The 17,681-nt window shown below is 41.7% G+C and overlaps 1 protein-coding gene across 2 annotated transcripts in view; it reads left to right on the forward strand.

Moving 5' to 3' along the window:
• LOC115400366 (sialate O-acetylesterase-like) overlaps positions 1–17,681 on the forward strand; it is a 26,605-nt gene continuing 8,924 nt past the window's right edge. The window contains exons 1-10 of one of the 2 annotated variants that reach the window (XR_003932794.1): positions 1–67; positions 3,607–3,768; positions 4,002–4,156; positions 4,924–5,062; positions 6,259–6,427; positions 6,539–6,621; positions 6,839–6,972; positions 7,067–7,221; positions 8,355–8,541; positions 8,685–9,020. Coding sequence is in view for 1 of the 2 variants with exons in the window: in XM_030108188.1 (XP_029964048.1) it covers positions 13–67; positions 3,607–3,768; positions 4,002–4,156; positions 4,924–5,062; positions 6,259–6,427; positions 6,539–6,621; positions 6,839–6,972; positions 7,067–7,221; positions 8,355–8,541; positions 8,685–8,906 (1,461 nt within the window). In the remaining variant the exon portion in view is untranslated. Of the gene's footprint in view, positions 68–3,606; positions 3,769–4,001; positions 4,157–4,923; positions 5,063–6,258; positions 6,428–6,538; positions 6,622–6,838; positions 6,973–7,066; positions 7,222–8,354; positions 8,542–8,684; positions 9,664–17,681 lie in introns of those variants that run through there. The other variant, XM_030108188.1, reaches the window with a different exon arrangement.

The following is a 17,681-nucleotide window of genomic DNA, read 5'->3' on the forward strand; positions in this document are numbered from 1 at the left end:
CAGTCAGGAGTCATGTTTCTCACGCTCTGTGCGCTTTTCATCCTGTCAGCGTGTCTTCACTGCTGTGGTGAGTACACAACAAAGTTTAACCTGGGACGATTTAATCGTTTTACTTTACTAAAAGGTAATTTAATCTGCGATTACAGTTTTTCACAATTGCTAAAACACTAAACCCCATTGCCTGAACCAAACTCTCAGTGGCCTGAACTCATTTTTCGAATCAAACACTCTTTTGGCAATAACTTAAACACTGTTCAGGTCCTATGCTCAATTTTCAAAACCGATCTGCTCTTTTTTGCAAAACCTTAGACACATTCTCAGTCACTAAACACATTTCACAACATTTTTGCAAAATTGTAATCACTGGCAGCAAAATGTGAACACAACTCCAACACAGCTGTCATCTTTTACACACAACAACTCAAAACTGAACACACATATTTCTGATGATGTGATCAGACCAAGTGTGCACAAAGACAAGATGCTGGAGACTGAATCTCCAGGACCGTGACCATGCAGGAGTCTGCTTTTGTTTTGTTTGTTTTATATTTATTTTTTGTTATGACGGTCAATTTAGATATCACTTTGACTGAGATGGGGTTTTTTTTCTAAATGCATTTCAAATACGTAAAATAAAAATTTTCTGTGCACTACACACTCTGAAAACTGCTGGGTTACTGTAAAAATAACCCACATTGAGTGGAATTGCTGACCCAGCGCTGGGCCCAAAAGGGACCGAGCCAATGCTGGGTTATTTCTACCCAGCTGTTTGGGCTGAAGATTTGACCCTGATGCTGGGTCAGGATTTATCAGCGGGTCTGGGAAGGTTACTTTACAGTAAAAATGTAAACCCTCAGAATTCAGAAACACGTGCCCTCTGCCATGCAAGGCTGTCAAACCCTCCACTGGAAGCCAGCTGGGGTTCAGTGCAGTTCATTGACATGTAGAGGAAAAGATTTGAACTATCAACCTTACAACTGCCAGACAACCACTCTACCAACTGAGCCACAGCCACACATGAGTATAACTAGGGGGATGTCATATGTCTTTTCCTTCTTAGCCATTGCAATAATCTTCTGTGAGAACACAGGACTCCAGTTTTCTGTTGTGTTTGTTGCCAGAAGTCTCCAGATGCAAGAAGGAGAAGGAGTTGCAGGAGTGTTCAAAATGGTGATTTTGTTCAAATCATCAACTCACTCTGCTGGGTCGACACAATTCATCTAATTTGGGGTAAAAGTGACCCAATCTGCACAAAATCTAGGGCTACCCAGGAAATGGGTTGGGAAAATAACCCAGCAGGACCCAAGTGTGGACTGCTTGCTGTGTCCTCAGTTATTTCATGTAGTGTCTAATGAACGATCTGAGGTGAACATGTTTTTACCTGCTGTGTGTGAGATCTGAACGCATAGTGTGGTTTCGATCACAAGAGAACTGGTTTTGAGGCGATAATTCGATTTTGACAGAAATGTCTGTGGTTTTTGTGAATGCAGTGTGGATTTTTGGATTTGTGTTTAAGGTTTTGAGAAAATGGGTGGAGGTTTCAAGAAATGTGTTTTAGCAATTGTGAAAAACTGTAACAAAAAAAAAATCTTATCACTCCTTCAATGATTTGTGAAAGCAATAAAGATACTTGGATACACACACACACACACACACACACACACACACACACACACACATATATATATATATATATATATATATATATATATATATATATATATATATATATATATATATATATATATATATATAAACGATTGTTATTATTAGCATAAACTGAGCATAAAATATGTTATGGACTGTGGTGCAGTTGGCTGTGTAAAGTTCTGCGCGTTCTCTCCATGCAAGTGTTCCATCATTTGATTTTATTAAAAAAAAACCCCAATCATCCTCCAGGGCTCCTGAACTTACCATTGCTCCTGGAGGACAAGGAAAATAGAAACAAAAAAAAACATAACACACGGTAAAATATCTCTGTTTGCACGATTTAGACACGATTTAAAAATTAATAATGTAACAGTACTGACGAGGTTGTATTGAAATAATCTATGAAATATTCAATAACAACATATTTTTTCTACAACAAAATATGTTGTCACAACAAAATTCATGCAATACAGTGAATGGACAAGTTCATTAAAGTTGTTATAAAAGTGAAATAAGAAAATATATGACACTTGGCTTTATAGATCTATTGATCTATACACATAGTTTTGGCTGTTTTCTGCATTTCTGTCATTGACAATGACATGGAAAAGGCCAAACGTCATTGGATGAATAGAATGTCATCGATATCTAATTACAAAATGAAGCTAAAAGGGATTAATAGTATTGCAGTAAATCACAGTTTGCCAAATGTTCTTATTCTGTATATTACCAAATTTCTTTTTTGTTGTTGTCAGAAATAAAAGTAAAATTTGACGGTTTTTGAAGATTTTTCAGAAAAGTTACATGAGAAAACTAAGCAGCTTTTATTCTCAGAGTAAATGAGTTAATAGATTGCTTATAAATATGAATTTGCCTACTATTCCAAAGTAAAATTAATTAAAAGATCAACTCTTGCACATAGATGAAAAAAGAAGAAAACAAAATCAAATTCACATAGTTTTCAAAGTCAGAAAAATGTTTCTGTCGCATCTCATAGACAGATTGAAAAGGCATCCAGTTTTTTACTTGGCAGGCTGAACTTATCTGTCAATACATTAAAAAAGGGCATGAAAAACAAGCAATTTTAACTGTTTTTATTGCTATTGTGTTTAATATTCAAAGACAAAAATCTTGTCTAATGATCACCTCCAGTCAGTCTGTTATGTTGATGTTGCTGAGACCCATGTCACTGAGAGTTGCATTGTTGAAAGCCCTTTCACACAGCAGAGATGTGTCTGTGTGCATAACTGACAACATTAACCTCACAAACACACATATAGCCAAAACATGTCAAGATCTTGTGGGGAAACATATCTTCTTTTCTGTGGAGTGCAACAAGCCCTCTTTCTTTTCTGACCATTGATGGTGCCTGTGCTTAGTGATTTTGATGCCACATTTTCAACATTTTGCCCTTTGGTATCAGTGTTACACAGTTGGAAATAAGGGGCCAACTTATCCTCCGTGAAACATATTTATTTTTCAAACAGGCTGCAAAACTATACAAAACAGGAAAAATGCATTAATAGGAGCACACTCGTCCTTGGTCGATGACACTGCGGCATCAGACTGGCTTCTTCTATGCCAGCTACAGATGCACAAGATACCGAGTGCCCCCTGCTGGCCAAACCTGTACAGTATTACCTTAGGAGGCCTGAGTACACATTAACAGTGGTCCAGAAACAGAAAAGTGACCTTAACTATGAAATAAAATGGGGGGCAACTATTTTCATGAAATAAACTATATCATAGTGCCACATCAGCATGTCAGAAACTATTTGTCCTCATTATAAGAAGAACTGAAATGTTCACGGGACGTGGGTGGAGTTGTGCAGATTTACACGGTACTTACATTGCAGAAGCCTCTTGACGTCCTCATAGCTCCAAGCCATACTGTTGACCTCACTTTTGCAGACCCGTATACAGTATGTCACCCTGCTCTTTCCTGTGTGCATGCAGATGCTCAGCTGCGTCTTGCATCCTACTATGGAGACCACATGGTGCTGCAGAAGTCTCCAGCTCGAGCTGTGCTGTGGGGATACGGCCCTGAGGGCGCACACGTCACCGTCTCCCTGTCAGGACCTACACAGCAGAGGACCTCACCAGTCACCGTGACAGAAGGTAAATACGGCCACTCATTCACAAATCCTGACATCTGCATGGAAACAGGAGCCAAACCAATGAATCCTGACAGCAGCGCAGAGAGTCCTTTTATTTTAGAGGTTTTGTTATGTTTACTGCTGTCAGGGCAGATACAGAAAACACATTTCTTTCTATCATTGTAACAGATGTAACCTTGCTATGATGTCCAACTTGCATTTGGGTGACAGCTTTCATTCATTCCTTCTCTACAGGCATCTGGCGAGTCACCCTCGACCCTGTTGAACCTGGTGGTCCCTACATGGTGGATGTGTCTTCAGAGACCAGCACTGTCAATATGACAGATGTGCTGTTTGGAGACATTTGGGTGTGTGGAGGACAGAGTAACATGCAGTTCCAAACATCTCAGGTATGAATAATCTCTGAAAGCATTCTGGTGTCTGTATGGCTCTATTTCCAGCTACGAACTTATTCCGAATTAAATTTCCATGATTTAATGTGTGTGTATGCGAAAACATGGATGAGTAGACAGTTTAGTGTGACAAAATTGGATTTGAGGATATTATTAGTGTTGCAAAGATGAATTACAACACCTCAGTGCAAGGTCCTATGTCAAAATTGAAGACTTCATGTGTGCTTTATAGTTGAATTACAATGACAGACAGACAGAGAACTAGCATACTTTTGTCACAAAAGTGTTAACTGGCATGCTTGATGACACAAAAGTTTTGTGTCATCAAGCATGCCAGATAACAGCGCTTCAAATAGTTTGTGTTCATGCCCTCAAATGTAAGCAGCAATGTCAAATTTCTTTCCTTTTTTTTTTTGTTTCAAAGATATTCAGCAGACTTATGAAAGAAACAGTCATGTGTTTATCAGTAATGTAACAGTGACAGGTTTTACTGGTTTACCAGTGCTGCCAACTTTGGACTCGGCACACACCCTCACAGAGTATTTATGTCATTTGGGTCATGATCTGGAGCGCGAGTTTATCATGCAAGAAGAATGTATTGTGAAGCAAATGTTTTATATATGTGTGTGTGTGTGTGTGTGTGTGTGTGTGTGTGTGTGTGTGTGTGTGTGTGTGTGTGTGTGTGTGTATAAGTTGACAAACTAGCCAGTAAAATACAAAGAAACCCCCCTTAAAACTTTATTTGTTATCTCACTGTCTGATAGGTTTTTAATGCATCGTCAGAGCTGGCTCTTGCGCCCAAGTATCCTCATGTGAGGCCTTTCCAGGCAGCTACGAAAGTCAGTGAGACTGAACTGCTTGATCTGATTCAAGTGCAGATTCCCTGGTCCGTGCCCACAGCTGGTAAGACAAGGATCTTTTTGTTCTGAAGAACTTGTTTACACCTTGTTTACCTGACTCTGAGGTCACAATACGTCCAGCTTGGGGGATGTGTATCTGGGACCCTGATGAGCAACACTGGTGCACCGCAGGGGACTGTACTATCTCCCTTTCTCTTCACACTGTACACTGCTGACTTTGCTCACAGATCTGCTGCGTGTCATGTGCAGAAGTATTCAGATGACACTGCAATTGTGGCATGTGTGAAGGGTAGGGATGAAAAAGAGTACAGGGAGCTCATCGTGGGATTCACCACCTGGAGCAGGGACAATGGTCTCATTCTAAACACCACTAATACGAAGGAGATGATCATTGACTTTGGCAGGAAGCCCTCTCATCAACCTGTCATCATCGACGGAGAGAGTATTGAGGTTGTTCACACCTATAAATACTTGGGTGTGCACCTTGACCACAAACTGGACTGGTCGGAGCAGGCTCGGGCCCTGTATAAGAAAGGACAGAGCAGGCTGTTTATCCTGAGGAGATTTAAGTCCTTTGACGTGTGTGGTGACATGCTGTACATTTTCTACCAGTCTGTTGTTGCAAGTGCTGTTTTCTTTGGGGTTGTCTGTTGGGGTGGCAGCATGACAAAAAGAGACAGCAATCGGCTGGACAGACTGATCAGGAGGTGTGTGACCGTGATGGGGAGGAAGGTGGACTCTGTTGGAGCAGTCTTGGAGAGGAGGACGGGGGCTCTAATGCAGAGTATCTTGAGGAACTCCAAACGTCCACTGCACGACACAGTTGCAGCTCAAAAAAGTGAGCGGAGTAACAGGCTCCTGTCATTGCGCTGCAGAACTGAGCGCTTCAAGAGGTCGTTCATCCCCTCAGCAATCAGGCTGTATAACAGATGTGCCTGAGCAAAACTAAGTACACTACGAGCACTTTTATTTATTGCACTGTTGTTATTTATTATTTGCATGTGAATGATTTGTGTGCTGCTGGACACCTGAATTTCTCCCTTGGGAGATTAATAAAGTTTTTATCTATCTATCTATCTATCTATCTATCTATCTATCTATCTATCTATCTATCTATCTATCTATCTACCTGAGTTTTGTCTTGTATGTATGGAACTGCAACCAACAGAAACCTGTTTAGACTGCATCTGTACCTAAACCAAAGCCACACTGTTAACTCTCCGGCTGCTTGATTGACAGGTGTTATGTCTGAGTTTTCTGCTGTGTGTTGGCTCTTCGGACGTTACCTATACGATGTCTTGAAGTACCCCATCGGACTGGTGGAGTCCTGTTGGGGAGGCACACCAGTGGAAGCCTGGTCGTCTTCAAGGGCCCTTCAGCAGTGCGACTTAGCGAGAGTGAATAGCAAGTAAGGACAAAGGACGACATGAGAGTCAAACGGTGTAAAAGTGTCCGTAGCGTAAAATAACCTCCACACTAACCACGCTGTCGCTGCTTCCTGCATCTTAATTTTTCACAGTCCAAGAAACGATTCTATTTTGTGGAACTCAATGATCCATCCACTGCTCAATATGACCATCTATGGAGCCATCTGGTACCAAGGTGAGCCCACTCACAGGTAACACTGGTTTGTGGGGTCAGTTATGAACAGATAATCAATCAATCAAACTTTATTTGTAGAGCACTTTTCATATTCATGATAAAAACAATGCAAAGTGCTAAACAGTAAAATCAGTAATAAAAAGCACAAACGAAAACCGCACCATCAATCAGGGTAAATCAGGATAAGTGTGTAACTGACAGCTGTGTGTAATCATAGGGGAGGCAAATACAGGTTACCATCCCAACAAGTACAACTGTTCCTTCCCTGCTATGATCGATGACTGGAGGATGGCATTTCACCAGGGCTCGTGTGGGCAGACGGATCCAGACTTCCCCTTTGGCTTTGTCCAGGTATGATCGACAGTATTCTCTTGACTGAGGTCAATTCTCCCATTTGATGTGTTGCTCAAGTCCTAAATATATATTTTTTTCTTTTCTTGTGCAGCTTTCAACCTACACAAAAAACTCCACTTCTGAGAAATATCCAAACCTCCGCTGGCATCAGACAGCAGACACTGGCTTTGTACCGAACTCAAGAATGAAGAAAACCTTCATGGCTGTGGCTTTAGATTTACCGGATGAATCATCACCTTATGGAACGTAAGGATCTGTTTCATTCGTGTTCATAGCAGGTGAAAAGCATTTAAGTTCCTTCATGTGAGTCACATGATACACCTGAGTTATTCACATCTGGGCTGTGCCGTGGCCAGTGAGTGACCTCCAGGGTTTCCCCCAGAAAACTTGCTAAGCCTGGTGGTTGGACTGCTGGAGAAGCCCACCGTGTTTATGAAAAAAACCCATCAAAAGTTGAAAGAAATTTTGAAATTATGACTACTTTGTCAGCATTTATTAGCATTACTTAAATGCAGAGTCTTACAGAAAGTGACGATCTTAAAATAAAGTTTTAACAAACACAAAAAATTCAATTAAAATAAATATCAAATGTTTTCACCGAAGTTAAATCCTAGTGAATCTTAAATCAAGCCATTGCTGTTCACATTTAAAGGTAAAATAAATTAACAAAAATAAAAAAGTTCAAACAAGATCAAGGTGTAAAAACAGGGCACTCAGAGGCTGAAGAGGTATCTGCTGGACTGTGTGACCTCGTCTACTTTTTTAATGAAAAACTAAAGAAAAATTACTGAAAAATTATTAGACTGGTTACAGTTATTAATATTATTATGGCCAGAGGAGGCATTGTGATCATTCAGCATTTTTTAATGGGTTCCAATCAGACTTGGTCTCTTTTTGAAACCAACATCATCCGCCCCTGTTGGAATTTCCCTGGAATTACAGCTTTTCTGCACTTCCCCATTGGCTTCATTTTTCTCCAGTGCAGGTTGGCACCTGGGTTGTCACTGATACGCAGCCAAAACACAGTGCAACCGTGGCAACGCTTTGACATCCACAGACTTTTTCTGTGTACCGAAAACAGAGACAACCAAAACAAGGAAACAACTGACTGCTGTGCATGCAATGATGTGGCCTGCATTATTATTGAGTTACTTATGTCTTCTTTTAGTTTTACGGAACAGTTGTTTCACGGTCCCGTCACAGTCCTGGCCGTCTTCCAATCAGAAAGTTGATTGTACAGTTTTGATCTCTGCTTGTTGAAGCAGAGATGATTGATTCATAAAAAGGAACTGAAAATAGTTTGGTCAGCAGAAATACCAGACATGCTCGTTTGGACTTGAAGATGAACCAGTCACATGCAGTGTGGTTTTCACTTTCAGGATCCATCCTCGAGACAAACAGGATGTCGCCTACAGGCTGACGCTGGGGGCCAGGGCAGTGGCCTATAATCAAACAGGCGTGCCCTTCCTCGGTCCGTTCCCCAAAGAAATCCTGCGTCTTCCAAATTCCATCGTAGTTCATTATGATCAAGCAATCTCTGTCACTTCCTCCAAAGACATCTATGAGGTAAGGCTGTTATTTATGTCTGTGATGAACTTACAGGTACATAAGTGTTTCTGTGAATTTTCCAGGCACATGAATGAAAAGCAGGCTGTTAATATTTCAAAGAGATTTATTCCTTCACCTCTTTCCTTGTTATGTCTTCCAAGATCTGCTGTTCGAAGACTGCATGTGGCCTTAATTCCCTCTGGGTTCCAGCTCCCATCCTCAGCTGGGATTCAGCCTCTGTCCGGATATCCACCGCTTCGTGTAAAGGCTCTTCCGTTGCTGGTCTTCGATATGCATGGAAGGACTGGCCCTGTGATTTTAAAGCCTGCCCAGTTTACAGCGCCAACAAGGTTTTACCTGCTCCTCCCTTCATTTCCAATTAGCGCCCGATGAAAGGGAGCGGGAGGAGGCCCTGAGGAAGACCTAGGACATGCTGAGAGATTGTCTCTCGGCTGGCCTGGGAACGCCTTGGGATCCACCTGGAAGAGCTGGAGGAAGTGTCTGGGGATGAGGAAGTATGGGCATCTCTGCTTAGACTGCTGCTGACGTGACCCGGTCCCAGATAAGCACTTGAAGATGGATGGATGGATCCAATGAAAGGGAACAATTATTGAAGACCGAGACAATAGCATGAAAACACTTTTTGATCAGTCTGAATTTCTTGCTTGTGATTGTAAAACAGCACCTAAGTCATGTTGATATTGCACTAATTTGATGACTGTATATGTTTGTGATAAGCTTTTTTTGTGTGTCTGGCTGATGAGTCTGTTAAGTAAAGAATAAAGTATATGATCTTTGGTCGTAACTTACGAGGTCTGGATAAAACCACCCTCCGACCACAATCAGAGTGTGAGAGTAACACTATTTCTTAACGTTGGCATTTTATTTCAGAAGAAGATGGACTAAAGCTGACAATTGCTGAACTTGAATCATCTGAGGTTGGACTTTCTTTCCTTTTATTATTATTTTTTTAAGTGATCAATGAGATTCATTGAAGGGAACGATCGTGTACTCAGTATGTCTTCTGTGATCATGCACTATGTTGATTGGTTGGGCGGAATGTAATCAGCATTCGTAACTGCACGCCGTATGTTGGCTATTGAAACATTGAAATTGCTCATGTATTTGTAGGAAATAAAGAATCCCAAATGAAATGTGTGTTATGTCTTTCTTTGATGGGATGAGGGGACTTAATCTTTATGGAATATAGTGTCTGATGACGACGACGATGGATACTTTATTGCAGTTTTTCACAATTGCTAAAACACTAAACCCCACTGCCTGAACCAAACTCTCAGTGGCCTAAACTCATTTTTCGAATCAAACACTCTTTTGGCAATAACTTAAACACTGTTCAGGTCCTATGCTCAATTTGCAAAACCGATCTGCTCTTTTTTGCAAAAACACATTCTCAGTCACTAAACACATTTCACAACATTTTTGCAAAATTGTACTCACTGGCAGCAAAATGTGAACACAACTCCAACACAACTGTCATCTTTTACACACAACAACTCAAAACTGAACACACATATTTCTAATGATGTGATCAGACCAAGTGTGCACAAAGACAAGATGCTGGAGACTGAATCTCCAGGACCGTGACCATGCAGTAGTGTGCTTTTGTTTTGTTTGTTTTGTATTTATTTTTTGTTATGACGGACAATTTAGATATCACTTTGACTTAGATGGGGTTTTTTTTCTAAATGCATTTCAAATACATAAAATAAAAATTTTCTGTGCACTACACACTCTGAAAACTGCTGGGTTACTGTAAAAATAACCCACATTGAGTGGAATTGCTGACCCAGCGCTGGGCCCAAAAGGGACCGAGCCAATGCTGGGTTATTTCTACCCAGCTGTTTGGGCTGAAGAGTTGACCCTGATGCTGGGTCAAGATTTATCAGCGGGTCTGGGAAGGTTACTTTACAGTAAAAATGTAAACCCTCAGAATTCAGAAACATGTGCCCTCTGCCATGCAAGGCTGTCAAACCCTCCACTGGAGGCCAGCTGGGGTTCAGTGCAGTTCATTGACATGTAAAGGAAAAGGTTTGAACTAACAACCTTACAACTGCTAAACAACCACCCTACCAACTCAGCCACAGCCACACATGAGCACAAGGAGAGGGAGGTCATATGTCTTTTCCTTCTTAGCCATTGCAATAATCCTCTGTGAGAACACAGGACTCCAGTTTTCTGTTGCGTTTGTTGCCAGAAGTCTCCAGATGCAAGAAGGAGAAGGAGTTGCAGGAGTGTTCAAAATGGTGATTTTGTTCAAATCATCAACTCACTCTGCTGGGTCGACACAATTCATCTAATTTGGGGTAAAAGTGACCCAACCTGCACAAAATCTTGGGCTACCCAGCAAATGGGTTGGGAAAATAGCCCAGCAGGTTTAAAAGTGTGGACTGCTTGCTGTGTCCTCAGTTATTTCATGTAGTGTCTAATGAACGATCTGAGGTGAACATGTTTTTACTTGCTGTGTGTAAGATCTGAACGCAGAGTGTGGTTTTGATCACAAGAGAACTGGTTTTGAGGCGATAATTCTTTTTTTTTTTTTTTTTCCTTGTCCTGTTCGGCAGCTGGGGCGTGCAATATTGTATGATTGTAGCCTTTTACTATCCGAACAGATTTTAATGTTAGCAGCAGGGCGAGACTGAGTCTCCTCCTGCTGCTGCCTTTATTTAAAGCTGGCATCCGGCATCGCTGCCGGACAAGACCGGGACGGAAATGCTCAGAGAGCAGGAACAGAAAAAGAGAAAGATAAAGAGAGGGAGAACGGGGGGGGGCACAACCGATGTACGAAGTCACAATACAAAACAGCGTTGTCGACGCACCACACGCAACCTAGAATAATCCCAAACCCCCAATCTAGACAACACCAAAACAGAGCCGACAACCAACACAGAAAATTACAGAACCCTACATACATTTTTTTTTTTTTTTTTTTTCCCCGAACCATATTAGTGAACAGACCAGGCCACAAAAATAAAAGGAGGTGTAGGGGAGGAAGGAAATGCAAGGACACCACAAACCTTTTTTTTTTTTTTTTTTTTTTTTTGAATATAGCTAGTCGTAACTAGTAGTAAACTCGGGGCGTGCATCAAGAGAGGTCTGCTACAGATCACCATTAGTCTAACCACCACAAGAAGACAAGGTAACCGAGTATGTGAAGAGTGGTTAAAGATCAACGTGATCATGGAATATGATGGTGACAGTGATGGTGATAGTGATCATGCATATATGACCTCTGACCTCTGAGAAGGCCAGAAGCAGGCCAGAGAGGCCCTCAGAGCCCAGACAGCCGGCGGACATCACAGAGCCCGGATCCAAGCCGCCCCCCCAGGCAGACGCCCACGCTCCGGTCCAGAAACGGGGCAGAGGAAAGCCCCGGCCGGGGACCCCGGCAGTCCCGGGGCCCGGGCCCCGCGGAGCCACGACCGGCAGGAGCCGGTCCACCCCCGGCGCCGGACGCCCGGGGCGGGCAGGGCCGAGAGCCCAAGGCCCAAGAGCCCAGGAGCCAACCCCCCACCCAGGCGGAGGGCTATGACCCACCCGGGAGAACCAGCCCACACGGGCGGCTACCCACCCCAGGCCAGTACACCCCCCAGCGCTCCGGCCACGCACCCTGAGATCCAGGGAATCACCCCCACCCCACAGGGGACCAGAGGGAACCAGATTCAGCTGTTTGGTCCTCTGAACAGACAGACATCGTCTCCAAGCTGATATGATCTAATAGAAGATTCTTAAACTGCCTGTTACTCAGATTATTTCTGGATTTCCAATTTACAAGGATAGTTTTCTTTGCGATGCACAAGATGGTGAGAACCATGTAGACAGAGATTATCGACATGTTAATTTCACCCAGATCACCTAAAAGGCTCAGTTATTTCATGTAGTGTCGAATGAACGATCTGAGGTGAACATGTTTTTACTTGCTGTGTGTGAGATCTGAACGCATAGTGTGGTTTTGATCACAAGAGAACTGGTTTTGAGGCGATAATTCGATTTTGACAGAAATGTCTGAGGTTTTTGTGAATGTAGTGTGGATTTTTGGATTTGTGTTTAAGGTTTTGAGAAAATGGACGGAGGTTTCAAGAAATGTGTTTTAGCAATTGTGAAAAACTGTAATCCTGAGGCAACATTAAGTGTTCAATGGCTTAAATAAAACAACAGAAAGAATAAAAGAGAACACTGTACAATGTTGCTTCACCAATGACTGAAGCAGTGGGACAAAAGTTTAGAGATTTGCATATTTGTGTGTTGTGGATTGATGCCTTGAGATTTTATGTGAGAAGTGTGTGCAAACCTGAAAAATTGTGTGTTGTGTTTTGACCACAAGGTGATGTGAAATTGACATCAAAGTGTAAAGAAGGACAGTTAGAGTTCTAATATGATAAGGAAATCTAAAGTAGTAACAAACTGAGTCAAGCGATTGGGGACAGAAAAAAAGGTTGTGAAAATTGTGCCTAATTTTTGCTTTTTGTGTTTTAGCAGTTGAAAAAAAACTGTAAATCTGCTTTTGAATGATCAGGGCTCTATGGCTGTAGCTCTCACATCATGTGACACACTTTGTACCGTTTCCTGCAATGTGTGGCAAATTACACCTAGCCACTAGAGGGTGCTAGAGAAGTGCTAATCATGTGGAATGATGTGTTAACAGAGGAGAAGCTTGGAGTAAACAAACAGTTGATGACATGACAGTTTTATCCGTGTCAAATCATTCGGCTTCACACATAAAATATATGAGTTCCTTCCCTCTGTACACTATCTGTCTTCAGCAGAGGAAAGAGCTGAATTGCAGTTGTGGCCGCTGCACAGATAATGTGAAACAAACAACCTGAAAGGAATACTCGGAAGATTTTGGACCCACGCCCTATCCCTATCATTTTTATAGTAAGACAAGATCATACATACCTTTATTGTTTCTCTGCATCCAGTGGCTGGCTCCCAGCTGTTAGCATCGTAGTTAGCTTAGCTCAGCTGCTGGAGGTGAAGAGGAAACAGAGCTGGACTGACGAAAGTGGACACAATACTCCTTCCAGTGGTCCATGGGACGACGTATTAGCACGTGAAGTTAATCCGAATGGTTATAAAACATTTTAAAAGACGTGTTTTCTTTTCAATCCGTTAAAATAACGTTTTGATCCACACAGGCCTGCGCATGCGCAGTGCTCCGCGGAAGGATATACCGGAGCACAGCAGAAGAAGCCGCAGACTCAGCCGCTGTGCGGCGGTATATCCTTCCACGGAGCACTATGCTTTTCATAAACAGACATCTTATCAATGATTCCTTCACAGACACACGTACCAGTTTTTCTTAATATTCAACAATTTGAGAAATGTTTGGGACCTGATGTCTCACGAATTTTGTTGACCTCACAATATTGTTGATATTAAAGCTCGTGTCCGGAGTTTTGAAAGAACGAGAGTTGTTTTTTTAATCCAACTTCTCGAGGTTCCGCCCTCCCTCTGCTTTCTGAGCAACCAAGTGACGCCGCTTTAGTTGTGCACGCGCATTACCCATGGAATGAAAATGAGTGCCTCCGAGTCCGCAAGCATCCTACATGTTAAGCTGTTTATGGTGGATGTTCAGCAGACAGTGGATATATCCGAGGTAAGCGTGAAGTCTCTCTGGCTGCGCGCACACGTTGATTGACAGCATGACAAAGCGGAAGCTCGAAATCTATTGGCTTAAGGTGACCGGCGCTTTTTCGGATAACTCAGGGGTCTATGAGACGAAGGCGGGGTTCATAAATAAATTTTTATATTGCTTTATGCTAATATTATATTATAGATATTATCGAACCAGACTGTTAAAGCTCTGTTAAAAAATGATGCATACATTGGAAACGAACGGAAACTCTGGACATGAGCTTCAAAATTCTTTCAGTTATGCCGTAAGTTTGCATGTATGTGTAATGGTCCTTTTATCATCCTCTTCTTTTCTTGGCGTCCAGAGTCTCTTTGCCATCTGTACTTGTACCTCAAAGCTGCAGACAAGGATGGCAGGGCTGGTGTAGAGACGAGTTTTCACTATGGCGGCCCCCTTGGAATTTCCCAGACGCCATCGATGAGCAAAGAGTTTCAACAGATGTTTCTTTATTCCTTCACAAGGAAGAATTACAATGAAACCCATGAACACCATGAAAACTCCAAGAAAGAATAAAGCAAAAAACCAACACTTCTTTTTAGTTTCACAAAATAATATACAACTGATTCTTACACAAATCCAAACATTCTATACAACTGCATACATTCTCCAGGGTTTTATCAACACAATATATGCACGGCCATACCAACAAATAAATGAACGACAACCCCAAGCAAAACACCTCCCCATTCACCCACAATAGATAATATACACTTTACACTATAATATACACTATACTCAGGAGCACATCCGACCTCCACCACAGCTATCCAGTGGGACAGGCCATGCTGATAAAGCTGTATGTGGGATTCTGTGGATATGTCTCATACCGCCAACATCATAGTGCAAAGCATTATGGGATTAATCCTTTGAAATTTATCTGGTCACATCTTGGTACATATAAGCTGGCACAATATTCCAAGTATTTTGATTAGTGTGCATGTAAACGGACTAATCTGATCTTCTAATCTAATGTAATCTGATCCGAATTAATTTAATCTGATCAACAAAAAAGTGACCATGTAAACACAGCTGACGATAACCAAATTGGATGTCCTTTCCAGGAGCAATTCATGAAGCCAACATGTGACAAATTTCTTCACTTATGGGTCAATATCACTATCGCATTTACTGTTACCAGAGGTGGGAGATTGGAGCCTGATCAAGTCATCTCCATGCCATGTTTTTGCTCTGACCATCTATCACACCAGGTGAATCTAATCAGCCCTGCTCCTCAGCTTGTCTGTGGTACATGGTGAGGGCAAAAACATGGCATGGAGATGACTTGATCAGGCTCCAATCTCCCACCTCTGACTGTTACTGACTACTATTGACCACACACACATGTTTATGTTCCTGATCTGGCACCATTAGCGTTTGGGCACTTTTAAGACTTTGACACATTAAACTCTTTTGAGAGTTTTGCTGCTCATTATCATGAGACATTAACTCTCACAATCAACATTTAAGCACACAGATCCTGACATGCCTTTCTAGGTGAGGTAGTTACCATGTCATCAGACTCCAGTCAGGACATTGTGTGCGTGGATGATGACCTGGAGAGGAAATAGGTGGCTTTGCTGATAATTTCTTGTAACTCCCTTACTAGTACTGGCAGCTCTGTTCATATAATGAAGATATGAATATAACAAGGGTGAAAAAGACACTCAAGCTCCATGACTACATGTTGTTTGAGTTCTAAACATCACACATGAACATAAAGAAAAATAAGGACTTGTGCAAGATGAAGTAAAACAAATGTGTTTTAATTAAGGTCACCTGAAACTCTTTGTCATGCATCTATGATTGATCGAGTTTCTTCATGACCTGAATAATGAGAGAGTTCTGGTAATCTGAGAGAATCTGGAGAATTCACATTGCCTAAATTCCCGCCCATTTGTGCGTCTGTATGTGGACCAGTACTTTGAAGCAGCCGAGATGTTTTTTCGCCCATTTAAACTGTTCTATAAACACTCGGCCTGGATCCAGGGTTATGACAGAGTACATTCTGTGATTGCTGTTCCTACTCAAGTACATGTTGTTCTCGACCATCCGGTATTGTTTCATACCTTTACCTGGATGCTCTTTTGGTGTCTTGCTGCTATTGCTGATTGGAATTGACAGTTGCCCGTGGTAACACCACCATGAATTGTTTTTAGTGCTGTCAGTTTTAATCGCGATTAATCCATAAGGTCTGCCAATTGGGTCAAAGAAAAGTACTAGAGGATAATAATCTTTTTCCTGACATTGGGACTGATTTATGAGGATAAGATTCTTCATTGTGATTAATCTCAACTTTAAAAAAGTTAATTGTTGACAGCTCTCCATGAATTAATCACGATTAATTGTGATCAATGCGATTAAAACTGACAGCACTAATTATTTTGTCACTCTTTATTTGCATCTGTGCTTCACTTCCTGTGTCAGTCCTCATATGAAATATTGCTGAATGATTTATTGTCGTTATTTATGTCACCTCAAAGGTGACCTACAAGATACAGGAAGTCCCGGTGAAAACGCTGTGGAGACGCTACCTTACTTCTGAAGTGGCTGAAGATTTTATAGAGATCTTACAGAACCCCTGCTCTGACTTTACCTGCACCTGTGATTTTATCGTTGACGAGTTTAACAGTAAACTGAAGTCCAGCCTGGACTCAGTAGCTCCACTTTTAACGAAAACAATCAAACGCCATCCCAAACCCCCGTGGAGGAAAAATGATAAAATCAACAAATTGAAAAGAAATTGCAGGAGTGCTGAAAGAAGGTGGAGGAAATCCAAGTTGACTGTGCATCACCAGATTCTACGTCAACAACTCAAAATCTACAATAATGCAGTTAAACAGGCCCAGACAATAAAGCCAACCCCCGGTGCCTCTTCTCCACCTTCAACATTTCAACAGGCACTAATTTGAATAAAGCTTTTAAGGAGCCGACAGACGCTCTCTGTGAAGACTTTGCAGACCACTTCAGAACTAAAATCATGGACATCAGATCTAGTCTTTTACCCCAACAGGTTTTATCAGTGAACACAGCTGAACTGTTTGTCCATGCCTGAGGAAACACTGGACAGTTTTGACCTGGTTGATGCGAGGACTCTTGGTCGAGTTTTCTCCCAAGTAAAATCTACAACCTGCCTTTTAGATCCCATCCCCACACCACTTTTTAAATCACTTTATGGATTCCTCGAGGAACAGATTTTCAAAATTATGAATTTCTCTCTTCAGATGGGTGTCTTCCCCACTGCCTTTAAAACAGCGGTGGTGAAGCCCCTTCTGAAGAAGAGCAATTTAGATCCCAATGTTCTTAACAATTACAGACCTGTATCCAACTTACCATCTTTAAGTAAAGTTTTAGAAAGACTGGTTTTCAACCAAGTCAATTACTTTTTAATGATTAATAAAATTTTAGAAAGATAACAGTCTGGTTTTTGAGTGAACCACAGTACCGAGACGCCCTTTTAAAGATTTTAAATGATATCAGGTGGAATTTAGATAATAAAAAGCTC

Source organism: Salarias fasciatus, chromosome 14 (assembly GCF_902148845.1).
Source record: "Salarias fasciatus chromosome 14, fSalaFa1.1, whole genome shotgun sequence".
Taxonomy (NCBI): domain Eukaryota; kingdom Metazoa; phylum Chordata; class Actinopteri; order Blenniiformes; family Blenniidae; genus Salarias; species Salarias fasciatus.